Raw genomic sequence first — 19,504 nt, forward strand, 5'->3', positions numbered from 1 at the left:
CCAAATTAACTTCTGACACCAGAGTTCAGCTGAAGAGAAAAGCACCTGAAGGGAGGTGGGCCACAGCTGACATAGCACATGTCTACATCAAGCCCATGCATTCATCTTGCTTTAATACTCACCCCCCTCTTCTGGTTTATCATCACGGGGGGGGGGGGGGAGGGAAGGAAGTTAGATGGTTTCACTGCAAATTAGCCCAGACTCCATTATGTCTGTTGAAAAGAAGTGGAAATTATTCTAGACCCATCTAAAAAGTGGGAGGGCATCCTTGAGCTTTGAATCTGTGTTCTAGTACAGATTTTTGTGGTTTTATTATTGATATCTTAACTGTTTTAATTGTGTCTTGTAATTTTTAATTATATGATGTATTTATTCTTATGTAAACCGCTTTGAGCTCACAGTGAGGAAAAGCAGCATACAAACACATTAAACTATAACAATAATATCCCGCTAACAGCACTGGAACAGGGCTCAAATAAACAGGGCTGCAGGCATATGAATCAGTGGCCCAATGTCAACCAGCATGGGCCCAATGTCAGCCTGCCCTACCTTCCTACCTCACAGGGTTGTTGTGAGCATAAAGTCAAAGTTGAGTGGTCCTGAACCTTTTTGTGCATGTGGGGGGAGGAAGATACAAAGGAGATGATAATGGTGTTAAAGCAGGCTAGAAAACAGAAGAGCCCCTCCCTTTAAAGATCATATGTACTTTCTAGTCAACTGCAATTGTACGAAACGCAAAGGAGAAACAAGAAAGGTAAGCATTATTTGTGAGTACAGGCTTGCAGCAGGCCTGTTTGTGTGTGTGTGTTCGGAAGAGCCTGTCTCTTTTGCAGGCTGCAGAGAAGCCCAGAGGAGCATGGGCCGGCTGCTTTGAACTCCTGAAGACTTGCTCTACCAGAAACGTTGCTGCCTGCCATGTCAGTTACCCAGCCCCGGGGGGGGGGTGTGGTGCTCTGATGAGAGGCTTTTCCAGCTGAGAGCTTCTGGGCAGGAGGCCAAATGCTCTCCTGAGTTCAGCCTTGGCGGCGCTTTTCCTGCTCTTGCTCCCGGTTCTCCAGGAGAGGGGAAGGTGTAAGACCAATCTCTGTCGCTCCTGGGGACCGTGTGTGTGTCAGACCAGGAAGCCGGGAGCAAGATCCTGGTGGCTTCTGCCCCAGTGCCAGCGGGCGTGTGCGTGCACGAGCACCAGCCAGCCGGTCAGCCAAAGTTTTTTGCCTAGAGCACGCACCGGGTCTTAAGTATTTCCGTTCAACTGGGATCAGCATTGCCTGCCTTGGTGGGACTTCTGTCCGATGGTTCAGCTCGGCTCTTCCCCTCATGGCATCCATCCTAGCCTCCAAAGCCTGCGGGCCCCTCTCCGGATAGTTTTCTCCATGCGGACCGGACAAGGGGCATGAAGGTGAGTGTGCGGATTCAAAGCTCTGGGGTGTCCCCAGTCCCAGGCACTTTGCTAGGATGGGTGGGCGCTGAGCTCTAGCCGGGGAGGAGTAGCCTGCCTGCTAGAAGCGGCCGAAGCGACACATTCCGTAGGGGTCACCCGGTTTGTTTCTGGCCGGAAAAACAATCCGGAGTCCTGCGGTACCTTAAAGGTTAACCAACTGATTCTGGCGTAAGCTTTGTGAGACTCGAGACAGCACTTGGTCAGATGCGCGAAGTGGCCACCTATATGCGCAGGACTATGAATGAGATACGGGGACAGAGACAAGTGTCGACCAGCAATGAGCCAGCAAGCCCCCAGTTCAAATTTGGCCTCTAACATCGCTCAAGTGCTGGGCTTGGGCAAGCCAGTCTATGGTTCGCTTCACTCCCTGGAGTGAATCATTTTGAGCTGCCTTACAGGGCTATTGTTGGGAGTGCTGAGATGATGTGGGCAAAGTGTTTTTAAACATTCCAAAGTCATATACTATAACTATAACAATCATATACATATTTATGTATTATTAAGATACTGCTCTTCAGTATCTCCTGGGGAGGGGGGGCTCACGATCATGGCTCTCCCATCTTGCTGCAGCAACTGCACCAGAAAAAGAAAATTCTGGGGGAACACAGAAGGAGCAAAGTATATTTCTAGGTGGGCAAAATATGCTAAGTGGGGGAGGCAAGCTCCTTGTGGGGGGGTACTTTCCCCCCCCCCCTTTGGCACCACCCCTGTCTAGCTGGCAGAAAGCTGCATGAGCAAATTAATTTTCTTCCCCTTTTCTTTGCTCCCAAAGGTGGCCTGGAGAGGTCAGGGCAGGTGGAATGTCGGGCTTCCACTTAGTGACGTCTCAGACCTGCCCCAGCTCCCCTGGGGGTTCACGGATCCCATCCCTGAAGAAAATTTGCTCTATGTGATTTGGAAAAAGATGCACTTGTTCCGCAGTTACAGCTATCAGATCCAGCTGGAGGGGCAGGTGGGCAGCGCCCCAAGGATCCAGGGTATCCGCTGGGTGAGTACTGATGCTCTCCACGGCTGGGCGATGCTTTTCAACTGTGGTTCTTGTTGTGATTGCAGGCAGGTGGGTTTGAATGACAGGGAGATTTCTCCTGACCTCAGGCAAGCATGTGGAGTCAACCAGGACAAGCTACCTATTTGTTATTGTGCCCAGAGCTGGTTTTGCAGGCCGCTGTGAGTCAATGTGATAGCAAACCACTGGTACAAACAGGGCCACGGTTCAGCGTGTTCTTGGCTCCAGAAAGGACATGAAGCCATTTTCCATAACCGGAATCTGTGTGTGTTCTGCATAACCTTTTAACACAGGGCTAACAAACACTCTTGAGCATGTCCCATACCAGTGTCCATAATACCTGGTCCGCTCTTTTTCTTTGGTTGCAATTATTTTCAGTGCTGTTCTCTGCAGAAGTCGTGTTGGCACTGGTTCTGCTCTGCGTGTTTGTTTATCCTTTCTAGTAGTAGTGGTGTGGCAAATGGTTAAAGCTGCTCTGCGCATGATCTTTGTTTATCGCTTTTGTATCCTGCCTTCCTCCAAGAAGCTTGGTTTATCCTCACTATAACTCTGACAGGCAATCAAAATGAGTGTGTGTGTCTGGCCCATTCTCAGCACAGTCCTATAGGTGTCTACTCACAAATAAATCCCATTGAATTCCAGGGGGCTTACTCCCAAGTAAGTGGGTATAGATTGCAGCTCTAATGAATTTTATAGCTGAACAGAGATTTAAGCCTTGTCTAGGTCTATTTGCTAAACATATTCCCATTAGTTTTTGGAGTTACAAAATTCTTACATGGAAGGCGCATTGATAACAATAATAATCACTTGTATTGAGTTTTTTAGTGTGCAAAGTGCTTTGTGTACTAGCTCAATAATCTTCACAACAACCATGTATGATAGGCTAGAATTAATTATTATCCCCACGCCGCACTATTGCAGGAATTAACATGTTATGTATGCAGAGATCATAACATGACCTTCCTTACATACATGAGCGGTGTGTTTGTGACACACACAGACACAGAGACAGGCCAAATGTTTAGAAGGAATAGGAGCTTTTAAGACCTTTGGGCTTTTAAGACCCCAAACCCATGCATTCAAACCTAATCCATGTTGAATAACAAGCTTATCCTAACCCACAATTATTACAGTTTACCTGTATTAAGGTGGATCAAGATTGCTTGTCCCTGCCTTACACAGGGCTGAATTATAGATAAACCTGCTCCGTTCTGTAGGTCTGTACATACAAAAACTGGTATCTGCCACATAATTTGGATTTCTTAAAAAACCTTCACTTTCCCCCCATTTTTTAAAAAAGTTCTGGTTCTGAGTGTAGTCAAGATATCTATAAATCACACAGTCTGTTGTGCTGATCCAACAAGAGTGATAATTCATGGTTTGGGTTTTTTTTAGCCTGCATCCAACAGGCTTGGAATCAAATCACTGGTTTGGTGCGTCCAATGGTGAGCTTTCTGCCCCCTCCCTCCCAGAGGTGACTGCTGCTGTCAAAATTGGACAGCACCAGAGCTGGTGTGGTATATTGGCTGGAGTGCTGGAGAAGGACCTGGGAGACCAGGGTTCAAGTCCCCGCTCAGCCATGAAACTTACTGGGTGACCTTAGGTCAGTTCCAGTCTTTCAGCCTAACCTACCTCACAGGGTTGCGTTGGGGACAAAATGAGAGGAAGGAAAACCATGTACACCATCTTGAGCTCCTTGGAGGAAAGGTGTGATATCGTGATAATGAGTAAATAAATTCAGCAGGAAGATCCATGTGCAAATATCAGTGTATTGGGGCCAGGGTCAGCAAATGTCTAAGCTGTTTGGGGAGGTGACCATCTTTCTCTTGGATGGCTACCCATACATCCCACGCTGCTCTTCTCCCTTCTATGCCCCTTGCATCTGAGTGAGGAAGCAGCAGGTGGGAAAGGGTTAAATATCATCCCTATGGGAAGCACCTTTTCCTCATTTAAGGATACATTTGTTTTAATAATACTGTTACATCCATTTGTGTTCCATGTAGTTGTGGACCTTACTCTTCACTCTAAAATAAAAGCTGGGATTCATAGTGAGACATGGTGTTCATGGACCGTTTTGCCTGTCAGATCCTCTGCTTTTGATCATCCCACTCAGTGCTCATCAACTCATTGTTCAAGATAGGGGATCCTCACTTACTGCAAAGTGTGTTCCATTCCACCATCCATTCCTTTCCAGTGATGGATCACCTTCCTAATTCCCAGGAGGAAACAAGTAATCAGTGTCAAGTTAGAGCAGGCAGTGGCCACTCTCTTACTCCTCCCTTTATTATAGCGCTACGAGGCAAGGAGACCCCCTCAAAAGCACTCCAACCTAAATGTTTTTTTTTTTTAACGTAGACCCTTCGGTCTCAGGAAGTTGTGAAGTTAACTAGAGGCTTCTAGAAGAAAGTGATAAAAGCTTGCCACCATGGCCTCTCCCGCTTGGAATGCATTGGGAAGGGACATGTCCTGGATGGCTTTGGACAAAACATTGTCACTTGGCCTAACTTCCTTCGCAGCATTGCCTTGAGGCTAAACTGGTGATTTGATTTTCTTGGAGGAAGGGCGGATATCAATCTAACAAGCAGAAAAAAAAATACAGCCAGTTGTTTGTGTCTAATCGGTGTGTATGTGAGCGTTCAAGTTTGCCTGGAAGCTATGTTTTCTGAAAATAACAGCCGTCCTTTAAAATCTGAGAGATGGGATGATAGGGTGCCGTTACCCAGTAGTGAAAAAAGCACTTTGTACAAGCTCAGAGGTACCCCCTTCCTTTGTTATTTCCAAAGTTGTTTCACAGTCCAAGGTTTTAGCCTTGGTGCTAAAACAATCTGTTCCAGGAGTGGGGTCATGGTTCCCGTGAAGCTCTGCAGCTTACATGAAGCATATATACATCAAGAAGATAGACAATTCTAGGAGTTTGTTCCAAGCCCAAGCAAACGGCCCTCATTCCTCTGCCTTCAGAGTCTGCATGATTGCCAGCCCGGTCCACCCTATAAGAAAAACCAGAGGAAGGAGGCTCCCCAGGGAGATTCCTGGCTGCTCTCTTTGGTCTAAGGAAGGGCGATGGCCTTTTGGGGACAGGAGTAGCCAAACATAGCCAGGAAAAAAACGGCAGGCCCCAGGGTTGGCTGGCTGCCCACACAGGCCGGATTTCTGGCGACAGGCAGGCTCTCTTGTCCCTGCAGCCATGGGCAGGAAAGTGGGGGAGGTGACAGTCCCTTAGGAAGTTGTTTGGGCTCTCGGAGCTGGAGCTGCATGACTGGAACAGCAGCTGTCCAGATCGACACATGGGCTGTGGCTGGGACAGAGTTGTGCTGAGGGTGGATTAATATGGGAATGTAAACAACGGGATACCCCAAAGACTGTCCTGGGACTGGCGCTGTTTTAACTTATTTGTAAATATTAGGAAATCAAAGAGGTGAAGAGCAAGAGGAATTGCGGCAGACGCTAGTGGATGGGGTGCTGGAGCTTAAGATTGCTGCCTTTTGGGCAAGCAGATGGCAGAAATCACCTCTTCGCTGTAGTATGGGGGGCAGCAATGAATGCAACTTAATGGGGCTTATCATAACCGAGAGTCATCCTGGGGATCTAGGAAAGGCCAGTGCATTTGTTATATGGCCAAAAGGTAAAAACAGCTTCCAATTGCTTCATGGGGCTGTGGTGTACAACACAGATTGTGCTAGTTTCCTATAGCAGCTAAGTCCCTGGTTCGTGACTTGCTTTTTCCATGAACTAATTAATTCAATGGCCTTGGGCGAGCCATTGGGAAGGGACTGTGGCTCAGGACTAGAGTGCATGCTTTGCGTTCAGAAGCTCCCAGGTTCAATCCAATGCCTCTCTAGATAAATGATCATTGTAGCAGGTGATATGAAAGACCCTGTCTGCCTGAAACCCTGGGGAGAACCCCTGCCAGTCAGAGTTGACAATACTGGGCTAGACACACAAATAGTCTGGCCTGGTGTACAGAAGCTTCCCATGTTCCGCTAAGCCTCAGTTCCCCTATCTATAATATGCACAAAATAATACTGGCCTGCCTTATTGGAATGTTGTAAAGATTCACCAGTGCTGCTGCTGTGAGTTGGGGTCTGCACAGGGTGAGGTAATCCAGAGCTCTGCTCACCAGTAGGTTTGCTGGGCTCTGTGGGGGCAAAGATGCTACACCTACTCCTCCTAAACTGCAGAGGGTGTGACACTTTGATCTAGAATGTGTCCCTTCAGACTGCAGGTCAGGGTTTCCATGACTGAGTGCTCCTCCTGCATACAGTGTGTGTTCAGTGTTGTTGAGTCCCCACCTCGTACTGTGAGTCTGAAATGGTGCAGTCTGGACATTGCCTCATCTACCGTTGGCGAGAATTAATTCTCTTTAGAACCATGAGAATAAAAATGGAAGAGCCAAGCTCAGGTTCAAGATGTTATTACTAGCATATAAAACCTGAAATGGGTTAGGACCCAAATACCTAAAAGAGTGCCTTCCCCAGCATTACCCATCTTGGACTCTATGACTGGCAGGTAAGGCCTTAGTGGTGGTGGTGCCACCAGTGGCTGCCCGGTTAGTATTGCTCCATGTCAGGGCCTTTTCAGTAGTGGCTCCCCATTTGTGGAATGCCCTCCCCAGAAGTGTATCTGTTTCCCTCATTACTCTGACTTTCAGAAGGAATTTAAAAACATTCCTGTTTACCCCAATATTTAATGGTTGAAGGAGACTGTTCCTAGCAATCCAGAGATCACGGTGTGGAAGAATGTTTTTATCTGTAACTGTTTTTAGATTGCTTTTGTTGTTAAAATGTTGTATTGATGTGTTTGTTACCCTGGCCTCCTTTGGGAGGAAGGGTGGGACATACATTCAATAATAATTATGGAATCCAAATGCAAATAAGGACAGGGCTGCTGCACCTTTAATAGTTGTGTAGGAGTTTCAGCAGGTATAGCATGCATGACTAGCTACACCTGCTGAAAGTTTATCTTTTACACAACTATTGAAGATGCAGGAGCCCCCGTCCCTTGGCCGCCATAGCTGACTAGCATCCTATCATTGCCTTTTGAGAATTCTGCAGACTCCCTTGCTGACACATAGAAAAAGCTGGATCAGATGTGCAGGCAAGGAGGAGCCAGCTTGCCTTGCCCTGTTTGTTTATCTCAATTGATCTCTCTCCTCAGCAGCTAACAGTGCAATCTTATGCATGCTTATTCAGAAGTCAGTCCCATTGTGTCCAATGGGGTTAAGTGTGCATAGGAATGCAGTCTAAGTTTTCTAAGGAAAGTAGGAGAGGGAGAATGCTGTTGCACTCAGGTCCTTCTTGTGGGCTTCTCATGGGTATCTGACCACTGTGAGAACAGGATGCTGGACTAAATGGGCCAGTGGCCTGATCCAGCCGGGCTCTTCTTAGTGTAACATTAGGAGTAGCAAAAACTAGCTACTATGGAAGGAGATAAGCAATGGTAAAAGCCAAACAGCCCATGGCTTAATTGTGCCTGAATGTTTGGTGCTGATCCCTTCCAGCTTTTTGTGCATGTGCTGCATTGAGGCCATACATGGATGATGGGCCACATTCTGATTAGTGGGTCACAACTGGGCAGGCGTGTGGTAAGGATATGTGGAGCTGTTTTACGCTGAGTCATCCCCAAAGCCCAGTTTTCCTGACTGGCAGCAGCTCTTCAAGGTCTCAAGCAGAGGTCTTTCCCTACCCTGCTACCTGAAATCATTTTAGCCAGAGAATGTGATGCAAAGCATGTACTCTGTCATTGAATTATGTTTTTTTTATCTTCAGTTTCACAGTGCTTAACATTTGAAAAGCTGCTCTACACAAACAGGTTACATGATAAAAAAAAATGGCTCCTACAATGTACTACTACAGACAGCCTGTGGTGTTACCAGGGTCCCTATAAGGCCTTTCCGCCTGGAGGTAACTAAGAGTAGAGGCACATTTACTATTGCGCTGGTTCCAGTGAAGTCTGGTTCCTGTTTTCTGAAAATGGGGACATACAACGGCTAGTCAAATTCTGTCTCTTTTTACTCTAAAACCTGATTGAATCAGCTCAAGTGTATTTTTTTTAAATTCAGCTTCAGACGGATTTTGCAACTGATTGGTAGTTCAACCCATTGCCATTCCAGGTGTGGCCAATGGAAATGCTTTGCTGTTGGCTCAGGCAGAGATGGTGATTGTCCCAATGCTTTACTGTGGGCGGTCTTGAAAGGGCTGAAGTCAGCAGTGGGAAGGGAGGTGTGTCTAGCTGAGGGCAGAGTCACTCCAAAACGCAGCCAGGAAAACTCTTCTCACTGCTTTTGAAGTGACTAGTGTGCCCACAGCCTAAGTAAATCCAGGTTTCCCTTAATGGTCTTTACAATACACTACTGCTGCTCCCTCCTCCTCAGTATTCTTATTTGAATATCTCCATGCACAGGACACAATGTGGAGTGAGATATACTAACCTTGTAATCAACCCAGACTAGAACACTGATATTTAAAACTGTAAACATGTATTTATTTATAGAAAATAGTACCTAGAACTAGTAGTCATTGTACTAAATGACTTTAGTAGCCATTTAGAATACTAAAAGATGAGTTCTAATAGTTTATTCCAGCATTCCCCAGCTAGGTGCCCTGGGGCTTATCAGCCCCAGTCTGCATGGCCAATGGTCAGGGATGATGAGAGCTGTAGTCCAACAACATCTGGAGGGCATGAGGTTGGGGAACACTGTCCTGACCCAACTGACCCTTCTCCTGAAAAGCTACCTTTACTTAGGCTTTCATTATCTCCCCAGCTCATTTCCTATCATTCTCTGGTTGCCTCCAGGCACTATTTTGTGGAAGGGATTTGATCGAGTACCAGGAATTTAGGTTTGTGCAATTAAAGTGTTCTGGTGCAACAAATCCACTTAAAAAACAGACTTTTTTAGCAGTTAGGAAGGTGATGGAGAAATGCACCATCATTTGTGGGATAAACAATTGATTAATGGGAAGGTGTATAGCCACTACACAAGCAAATCAAGATAAGTGCTTGTTGTTGTATAACCTTTCCATAAACAAATCAAAACAAATGCTCAACAAAGGCTGGGCATCGTCTAACCTCCAAGGAAGCTTTGTGCAAACAAATCAGGACGAATGATAAATAACCAGATTGTCTGGAGGAGGATTCTATCTCTCTCTTCCCCAGCTATTCGACTGCAGTTCTCCACCACAGCTGTCCCACTGTCACTCACTCCAACTCTACCCAACCATCCATCACACTCCCCTGCTGTCAAACATTCTTCTGCTCACTCTTCTGTTACGCTCCCCATGTGTGGTAGGCTCCTTGTTTTAATTCTCATACACTCACTCACACTCTGCACACAGAAGACTTTCAATGTCAAGGATTAAATTAGCATAGAATTAGGCCCACCAAGAGGGGGTACTGCTGTAGTGTGGGCCCAGAGTCTCCTTACTCAAGTCCTCAATTTTTTACATGGGTGTGCCAATTTTGCAGATGCCTCATCAGGTTTTTTTTGCGTGTTGTGGGAGTGGGGAACCTGATGCCTTCCAGGTTTAATTAACTGGATTTATACTGTATGCTATTTAATGATCCATAACTTCTAAGCAGTTTATTGTTGTTGGACTCCTGCTCTCATCAGCCCCAGCCAGCATGGCCTGTGGTCAGGGATGATGGGAGTTGTAGTCCAATAACATCTGGAAGGCCACAGGTTCCCCACCCCTGTACTATGTGTATGCCTACTGAAGTACATATGCCTTCTGTTTTAAAGAAACACTCAGACACGTTAAATTGACAAAGTATTTCTCCATTCTTATTGGTTTCATCAGCAAAGCAGGATGACAAAGAAATTACATGGTAGGCAAGTAATTCAGAAAATGGGGAGGGGTTAAGGTTACACACTGTCAAGACTGTCACAATTTCATCATGATGTGGCTTGTATCTGAATGTAGCTACAAGGTATTATGAACCATCATCTAGGTTGGCAAGTTGGGGGAGTGTCTCCACCTGCACTAGTTGGAATAAGTGTGCTGATATATAAGGCAAGAAAATATTGCAGAATATTTACAGATACTCTGTGGTGGAAGGGTCTATGCTGGAATGTTGAAGATCAGTGAAAATGTTTCAATGGAGTTGCTTCAAGGGAAGCAGCAATTTGGTTTGGTTGGGAAAAAGACTAAATGTGTGCTATGGTGGCAGGGGTGGGGGGAGTAAAGGGAACATATTGCCATGAGATTGGGGTTGGATTACATGGATCTTTGAGGTCCCACCTCCCAAATCCTGTGACTCTGGTTATAAAAAATATTATTATTTATTTATTAGTCGCTTGAAATCCAAAGGTCCCCAAGTGACTTACACAATGTTAAAACAAAACAAATAAAAGAGAGTGCTAAAGAGATAAAATTAAATGGACGATATTAGCAAGACAGATCAATTTTGTTGGGGAAAATGGGCTTCTGCATAACTGAAAAGATGGCCAAGTATAGGTGATGTGTTGCCACAGAAGCTGAATAACTGGAGATCCTTCTCAAAGGGGAAAATGTCTGTCTTCTCCTCCTCCCCTAACTGGAGATGAAGTCATGAAAGTGTTTCTGTGTGAAGGAAAACAGTAGACTGGCAGTGTCAAAGCTGGGTCTGAAAGAAACAGAGGGAAGGTATGGCTTTAACGGTCCCTGGCTAGAGATGTGAAGGCCTGGAAAAACTGGAACTCCCCCCCTTTTTTTTCTGGGAAAATGAAAAATGGGGGGAAACCCCCAGGCTTTCATGTTTCTAGGTCCCTTTAAAAAAAGTTGAGGGAGCAGGATCTGTTGGAATGTTAGTGTTGTGAACCTTCCATTTGATGCTTAGCCTGTATATATGTGAAAATAAAACTTTATATCGCAGAAATACATAAATCTACAGTGACTTGCATTCCAAGGAAACCAAAGCAAAGGTATGTGCTGGGACTGTAGAAACCTCTTACTGCTCTGAGACTGGGTTGTTGTGTTTAACAATATGAATCTGTCTTACGGCGTCATATCGCTGACTCGTCTAGGTCAGTAGTGTATAGTTTGAGTTGTAGCAGGTCTCCAAACTTTCCCTACTTTGCTAGCTGAACTCTTTTAACTTGAGATGCCAAGGACTGAATCTACAAGCAAAACGTGTGTTCTGCCACTGAGCTATGGGCTCTCTTTTTTCATGACCAGGGTCCAGGGAGCCAAGTGTGTATCAAGCAGTTAGGAGGTGGGTGGGTGGGAGGTCGTTCAGGGTCAGATTCTGTCCGCTGTTGGTGGGAAAGAGTGCAGAGGGGTGTGGACAACTTAATTTTGTGTATTTTTTAGTTGGTAGCCAGCCAGATTTGGCTGCAAGTCTGTACAGAGTGATTCCTAATTGTTTGGCAAGCAGATATATCCTGCCTGGGAAGTGCTGAATGAGTTAATTTCTGAAGTTTTATCCCAGACTTTTCTAACAGTCTGGCTAAGAAACAGGTCAGACTGGTCCTCTTCAGGCCAAGGTTTACCCCAGGACATCTAGCATATGTGGCTGCAGATTAAAATGCTACATCTCCAGAATGTGGCAGCAAAGAAGGATCTCTGTAGCTTTCGAAATAGCAGAGCCTGTGTCTTTTATGGAGCCTAGACCCACATTCACAAAGCTAAGGGTCTCAGTAGGCACCCAACTGCCTGACCCTAAGGTAAGAGCACAGGGAATGATACCAGTATCTGTCTCCCTTGGAATCCTAAATATATGTTTTAAATCTGCTCATTGCCTCGGAAAGAAAGATCGCCAGCTGATTTGGCTTCCTTAAGTCTGAAGGGACAGCTGGAAAGTGGGTCATTGATGGTGAACTGATGATTGTCTGCCTCTGTTTTGCTGCTAGAATTACTTCTCAAAGTGTCTCTACCACTACTCTGTGTGTGGGGGAAGGGGGGGAGGGGGGAGGGGAGGGGGGAGAGGGGGGGAGAGGGGGGGAGAGAGAGAGAGAGAGAGATGATCAATAAACGATTTCCTGTGGTTTGCCCCATAAACCATTTACTGTGGTTTGTCCCCAGGGTGTTTGATGGTGACAGCGGGGGTGGTTCTGGAGGGTGGCTTCTGTTGTCCTGGGCAAGCATAGTTGGGCCAAATGCCATTTGCAGGTGCAGTTTATGGAGCCATACTCATGACAAAGGATTATGTCAGCCTTGCCCTGAAGGATGACCTTTATCGGGAGAAGGATAGGGGGAGTACGACCCTGTTATTCTAACTTGATCTCTCAGTGGCTTTTGATACCATTAACCATGGTATCCTTCTGGGCCGACTTGGTGAGATGGGTATTGGAGGCACTGTTTTACAGTGGTTCTGATCTATCTCCAAGGTCTTTTTCAGAGAATAGCATTGAGTGATCGTCTTTCGGCCCCTGGCAATTCTGCTGTGGGGTGCCACAGTGTACCATCTTGTCCCCCATGCTGTTTAACATCTATATGAAGCCATTGCAAGCAGTCATCAGGAGATTTGGGGTGAGGTGTCAGCAGTATGCTGATGATACCCAGCTCTATTTCTCCGTACCAGGAGAGGCCGTGCAAGCCCTGGACCGCTGCCTGGATGAGGGCCAATAAACTGAGTCTGAATCCTAGCAAGACAGAGGCACTGTGGGTTGGTGGTTCCCAAGTTTGGATAATTGGTCAGTTGCCTGCTTTGGATGGGGTCATACTTCCTCTGAAAGAGCAGGTCTATAGCCTGGGGGTGCTCCTGGATCCATCTTTGTTGCTAGAGGCCCAGGTGACCTCCATGGCTAGGAGTGTTTTTTACCAGCTTTGGCTGGGAAGACAGCTGCGGCCATTTCTGGACCGGGATAGCCTGACCACTGTTGTCCACTCACTGGTAACCTCCAGGCTGGATTACTGTAATGTGGTCTATGTGGGTCTGCCCTTGAGGTTGGTCCGGAAGCTGCAGCTGGTGCAAAATGTGGCGGCAAGACTGCTCATGGGGCAGGGTATCGCCAACATGTCACCCCGCTGCTGAAAGAATTGGACTGGCTGCTCATTTGCTACCAGGCCAAGTTCAAGGTTCTAGTTTTGGTATACAAAGCCCTATAGAGCTCAGGACCAGGATACCTGAAAGACCGTCTTACCCCTTATATGCCCAGGTGATCACTGTGCTCTGAAGGTGAGGGCCTCCTATCTTGTCAGGAGGTTCGTTCGGCACAATATAGGAAATGGACCTTTAGTATGGCGGCACCTACCCTGTGGAATTCCCTCCCCTTGAATATTAGGCAGGCACCATCTCTACTATCTTTTCAGTGCCTTTTGAAGACTTCCCTCTTTCAATAAGCCTTTTAAGTTGAGACCTATCCCAGTCTGCGTCTGTGTTAGAATTGCTTGTTAATATTTTTTATACTGTTTTTAGCCCCTTTTTAAAAGATGTTTTTAAAGCTTTTTAAAAATGTTTTTAATCTTGTTTTGTTTTAATGTATTTTAAGGTCTGTTTTTATGATGTTTTAAAGTGTTTTTAGCGCTTCTGTTTGCCACCCTGGGCTCCTGCTGGGAGGAAGGGTGGGATATAAATCAAATAATGAATAAAATAAAAATAAATAAAATTATGGGGACAGATGCTGATTTTTCTTGCCAATGTGGGAGTAAAATATGATATAATCTTCTCCACTTAAAAGTGAAATGCTTCTTTAACTGTGTGGTGTGTTGGAGTCGGGTGGGCAAGACCAGATTCAAATCCCCACTAAGAGTAGAGAGACGCTTACTGTTCTGCCAGTCCCAGTGTGTCTCCGCTTCTGTTATGAAAACAGGGGCACATGATGCTAGTCAAACCGTGCCCTTTTTACGGTAAAGCCTGGTGGGATCAGCTCAAGTACATTAAAAAAAAAATTAAGCTTCAAACGGATTTCGCAACTGATTGGCTGATCGATCCAATTCCCGCCCAGGTATGGTCAATGGAAACACTTTGCTGTAGGTGACTAGTGGGCTCAGGGCCGGTTCTAAAGGGCAGCCAGGTGGGGCACTGGCCTGAGGGCCCCTGGAGCTACAGAGGGCCCCTCAACGGCACCTCCACTCCCCTTCTGCGATCTGCAGCACTGGCCGCAGATTGCAGGGCAGGAGCTTCAGCTTGCCCGCCATTCCCTTGCCTCACCTGACTGTCTCCTGCTTTTTAACATTGCCCTTAATGAAGATGGCGGCCGTGGTTTCCCTGAGGTAGCGAAGCCCCTGCCACAGTCTTAGTTGATGGCAGAGATGCATGCATGTAGGCCGCATGCGTGCCATCAACAAAGATGGCGGCGGAGGCTTCATCCCCTTAGGGAAACCGCTGCCGCCTTCTTCGTTAATGGCAATGGTAAAAGACAGGAGACAGGTAGGTGGGGGCCCGTGCATGCGCACACACACCAGAGCCCAGGGCAAGCTGATGCCCAAGGGCCCTGGCATGCCTGGAGCCGGCCCTGAGTGGGCTCACAGCCTAAGTCATATAGCTAACTGGGTGATCTTGGGCCAGTCTCTCTCAGTCTCTCTCACCCTACAGTTGTTGTGAAGATAAAATGCAGGGCAGTGGGGACGACAACATATGCCACCATGAGGACCTTGGAGAAAAGACAGGAAATAAGTAATAAATGTGAACTTGGGGGTGTCGAACTTAAACAATATGATTGCCTGCAAGACTAGAAGGGTGATAGTCTTGATTTAATTTTGTCTAAATATCCTTTTGACCCATGGCTGTCAAGCCTTTCTAAAGAAAATGCTAACTTCCCATTAGTCAGGGGTTGCTAACTATTTTTGGACCAAGGGCTGCTGCATTGAGGGTTGACCACCTCTCTGAGTTGCATGCTAGCAGTGGCTGTGCCAACACACACAGTCAGGCAGGCAGGTATAGTAAATAGGGATATAGGCATACATGTTTAGCAGTGGAGGGACAGATAAGCAGACATGCACATGCGTGGGCCCAAACACATACAGCAGAGGAGGGGATTTCCTTCTCCATCAGTTCTCTCTTCTTATTCCAGTACTGTGATGGTTTAGCAGGCTCATTTTGAAAAATAGCGAGATTGCAGAATTTGAATTGGATTTATTAACCATTTTGAATGTTTTCAGATGTTGATTTTGAAATTCAAAATGTGAGGTATTATTTATTATTGTGAATAATAATAATCAGCTCAGCCTTGAACAGGGGTTAGTTCACCTGCAGTGCAAATGCTGGTCTCTATATGTGGAAAGCTAATGTGTGCATGGATAGATTAATTTACCTGGCTAATATGCAGCACAGGTGAATAGTGAGGTGCTTATAAGCTTGGGAAAGGGCTGGTCCAGCTGCACATCATTTGGGAGGTTGACTCACCTGTGCTTCTAGGATAATCCATTTGCTTTTTCAGCATTATCTCAGTGAAGCAGGAGGTGGCACAAGGCTCCTGGCACACCTGCGTAGCTGATGTAATAGCTTCTGAGATTGCGGATTAGACAGGCTTCTTTGCCAGAGCTACAGTGATTACAGCAATCAGTCTTCAACCTTCTCAGGGTTGAGATCCACGATGAACGTCAACTGAGAGTTTGTTATAGATATTCATCTTTCTCCTGAGCAGGTTCTATGGCCCTGGTGGGCAGCTGATTTTTAATAGGGCCCATATTTTCAGCTGAGTGAGTGTTGAAGGGCTAGCAATGCTGGCTCTGCCCTTTGGCTCATTCCCACAGTAGTTGGGGGGCATGAGCAACTGAGGCTTTTGCAGAGTGCAGATTCGCACCACACATTTAAAGCACATCCAACACACGTTTAAAGCACACAATGTTCTGAAAAGAATCATGGAAACTGTAGTTTGTTAAGGGTGCTGGAAATGTGTAGCTTTGTGAGGGGGAAACAGCGATTCTCAGGTTTCTTGGGGGGAAGTCATGTGCATTTGATGTGCTTTAAATAGCTTCCTTTTAGGCACCTCAGTTGCTCGCTACCATTTCCCTGTGTCTTGGATTCTTCATGGGACTGAGCAGTTGAGGTGGATTAGAAGAGCTCTTGCCAAAGGCTGTCTCGCTGCTCTGCAGGAGAGAGGGTTAGAGAGCCCTTTGCTTGAGGACAGTGTCAGCATCAACACCTGGTATCCTTGGGCAGATGCCAGCACCCCAGCAACTGAGCAGGGCCCACAGCTGATGCCTTGTTTTGGAAAAAAAAACCCAAGTATCCCCACCCCACCCCAGTCTGGTGCTGCAAGAAGTGCCAGGAAGCTGGATCTACCTCCCATTTAAATTTCCCACCATGCCCCAAAACAACACTACATTGAGAGCATTTGAGAAATGAGGCTGGAAGTTACACTCCAGCCATGTTGTGCCACTTAGAGCACTGTTGCTGCAGTTGCTTCTTGCCTCCAGCGGTAAGCCCACCAATGGCCCACCAGATAGCACCTTGTCCAGTCTTCTCTGCCTGAGGAGCAGGGAGACACTCAGAGGGTGAAGTGCAGATGAGCCCCTGTTAGGTTGGTCATGTGTCCTACTTTACAGAGGACAGTCCTCTATGTGAAGGCATGTTGGAGGGCAGTTCTCTACTTGAGCAAGTCCTCTGCTTGAAAGGCTGTCTGGTCTGAGTCCAGTTGAAAGAAAGTATCCTAAGGAGGGAGAAAGTTGCCCATCAACAGCAGCTCCATCTTGGACATCAGACTGAGCAAGCCACCTGATCACAGCTTCCCCACTGTGTTGAAATGCATTGCTTTTCTCTTTAAATGGCAGATTGTGTGTAAATTTGCATCTATTAAGTAAATCTGCGTTCTCAGTTTTTTGGGTGTGTGATATATTTCCTCTATTTTGGTGAGGTGTGAGTGGCCACCCAAGTACCTACCCTGCTTTTCAGGTGCTGCGTGGGTTTGTGGGTGATCATATTGACCTCCTGTTGCCTAAAAGTGTATGAGGAAGATAAAGGAGGGCTGAGGGGTGGGGCATCAGTACCTATGGGGAGGAGTTATGTATACATATAGCATATTTATTACCCACCCTTCACCAAAGGTCCCGGATTGGTTACAACAGTAATCATAAATCTTTTTAGACCTGGGACCCACCTTTATCCCAATTGTGAATTTGGGGACCCATTTTTTTTACCATATATTTGCATGGTAGTAGTGCTGTTACAACCCACCTTGGATTGGGCTGTGACCTGGTAGTGGTTGCCAACCCATCAGTTAAAGAAATGTGGATTACAGTGGGATATAAACAACAAAATGCAATATATAGTAAATAATTGAAACAAAAACCATTGCATAAAATTGTATGTAGAAAGGAAACAACTACTGCACATTCCAGAAAAATATGTCATTGCATGTTTTCTGAAAATCCTCAGTGACAGGGGCCAGGCGTACATCAGAGGGCAAGGAGTTCCAAAGTTTTGGGGGCCACCACACCACTCTCTGCTTTGAATGCAACTTTCCTGTGTCTAAATTATTAAGGATTTGCTCGATACCTGATCAACCAGGTGAAAGAAAACAACATGAATTAGCCAAACTCACAGGGACTATTTATTTTTCTGCATGGTTTTGATGTGCAAGTATGCTGCTTCAGGGAAGGGCTGGGATACCTCTTGTGTGGCCCGCTTGGGCTGTGGCAACCCTTCTGATCTCTGGGTTCCAGGCAAGTCGACACGACGAGGCCTGCGCAGAATTTGGGGCCTGCCTGCCTGCCTGCCTTTTGGGCTCAGTCAGTGTGCTCCCCAATCTGCTGAAGCCTGCGGGGTGTTTCTTCCCTCATGAGCTGAGTCTGGCCCTGAGGCATTTCGCCTGCTCCTGGCAGCTGGCAGCCCTTACGATATTTGCCATGTAAATACACTGAGGGGCGGAGGTCTGTTTCTGCTCCGCAGCTGGGAAAATGAGCCCTGGCAAACTTAGAAGGGACTAGCAGGGACCTTGGGAAGGAGGGGAGAGTGTCCTGAGACGGAGGACATTTCCAAGAACAAAGACAACAATAGCTGTGCAGTCTGTCTACTTCCTCTGGTCTCTGATCTATCCCCTTTAGAAAGAAAGGTACAAAAGGAGGGCTCACTTTGATCTATGGCAGGCTAAGGGTTTTAACCCTGAAGCCCACTTTCACTGTCTGGGCTCAGGCCTGGAACAAACGTAGTAAAAATAAAAACTATCTTAAAACAGTGGTAGGGAACTCTTTTTTCAGCCCGAGGACCACATTCTCTTATGGACAACCTCCCAGGGGCCAAAAGCCAGTAGTAGGCAAGGTCAGAGGCAAATGTGGGAGGAGCAAAGCATGTGACTCTTCTTTTTGTACAGGAAGCTAAAGTTCCAGCCATGCAAAAGCCAGAGATTCCTGTTCACACACTCCATGCGCATCTCTCTATCCAGGGGAGCAAGAGGCATTATCACAGTTAAGAACACACTCCAGTCAGGCAAAAGCACTCCAGATGTGCATGGAGCAGGGTCAGTGTGGCTGTGACTTGGGCAGAGTCCTGAGGCCCAGATAGAAAGGCAGAGAGGGCCACATTTGGCTGAGATTCTCCACCCCTATTTTAAGCATTTAAAGAGCGCCTTTCCCTCATCCCTGAGGTTATAGTAGCTGGAAGTACTCCTCCAGCAGTAGGGGTCACCTTTAACTTGCTACAGGTAAGTATTTAAAAGAGCAATCCTAATCTCCAATTATAGCAGGGGGAGAAGATATACACTGCCTCTCTTCCTGGCAGAGCAGCCACCGTATCTGATGTATGTTCAACCTGGGAGGGGAAAACACAACAACTGCATGGGAAGCTGCCTTATACCAAATTGGACCCACTGATCCATCTAGCTCAGTATTGTCTACACAGACTGGCAGTGGCTTTCCAGGGTTTCTGGTAGGGAGTCTCTCACAGCCCTACCCGGAGATGTCAGGGATTGAACCTGGGATCTTCTGCATGCCAAGCAGATGCTCTATCGTGCACCTATGGCCCTTCCCCTAAATGAAAATGGCACCCCTGGAAAGATCACTTGTGCCTCCCAATATGAGGATGGCAGTGGCAACAGTGCCCATATGCTGCTCATGCTTGGAGGGAGCCAGCCCATGAAGACTGAGCTGGAGGGGTGTGCATCAAATTGCCATTCCCCCAGTGCACAAACCAAACAGAACCAGGCAGTGGTCGGAAGCACAGCCAAGGACTCTCCATGACACCATCTGAAAAAGCAGCCACAA

General features: G+C 46.7%; 1 protein-coding gene across 3 annotated transcripts in view; it reads left to right on the forward strand.

The window, feature by feature from the left end:
* The first annotated feature begins 851 nt into the window (after nt 1-851).
* RAPGEF3 (Rap guanine nucleotide exchange factor 3) overlaps nt 852-19,504 on the forward strand; it is a 66,320-nt gene continuing 47,667 nt past the window's right edge. Inside the window, exons 1-2 of one of the 3 annotated variants that reach the window (XM_061614544.1) lie at nt 852-1,399; nt 2,214-2,429. In XM_061614544.1, coding sequence (XP_061470528.1) covers nt 1,394-1,399; nt 2,214-2,429 — 222 coding nt within the window. In that variant the 5' untranslated portion in view covers nt 852-1,393. The remainder of the gene's footprint in view (nt 1,400-2,213; nt 2,430-19,504) is intronic. The other 2 variants (XR_009761170.1, XM_061614543.1) reach the window with 2 other exon arrangements.

The sequence above is a fragment of the Rhineura floridana genome, chromosome 3 (assembly GCF_030035675.1).
Source record: "Rhineura floridana isolate rRhiFlo1 chromosome 3, rRhiFlo1.hap2, whole genome shotgun sequence".
NCBI classification, from domain to species: domain Eukaryota; kingdom Metazoa; phylum Chordata; class Lepidosauria; order Squamata; family Rhineuridae; genus Rhineura; species Rhineura floridana.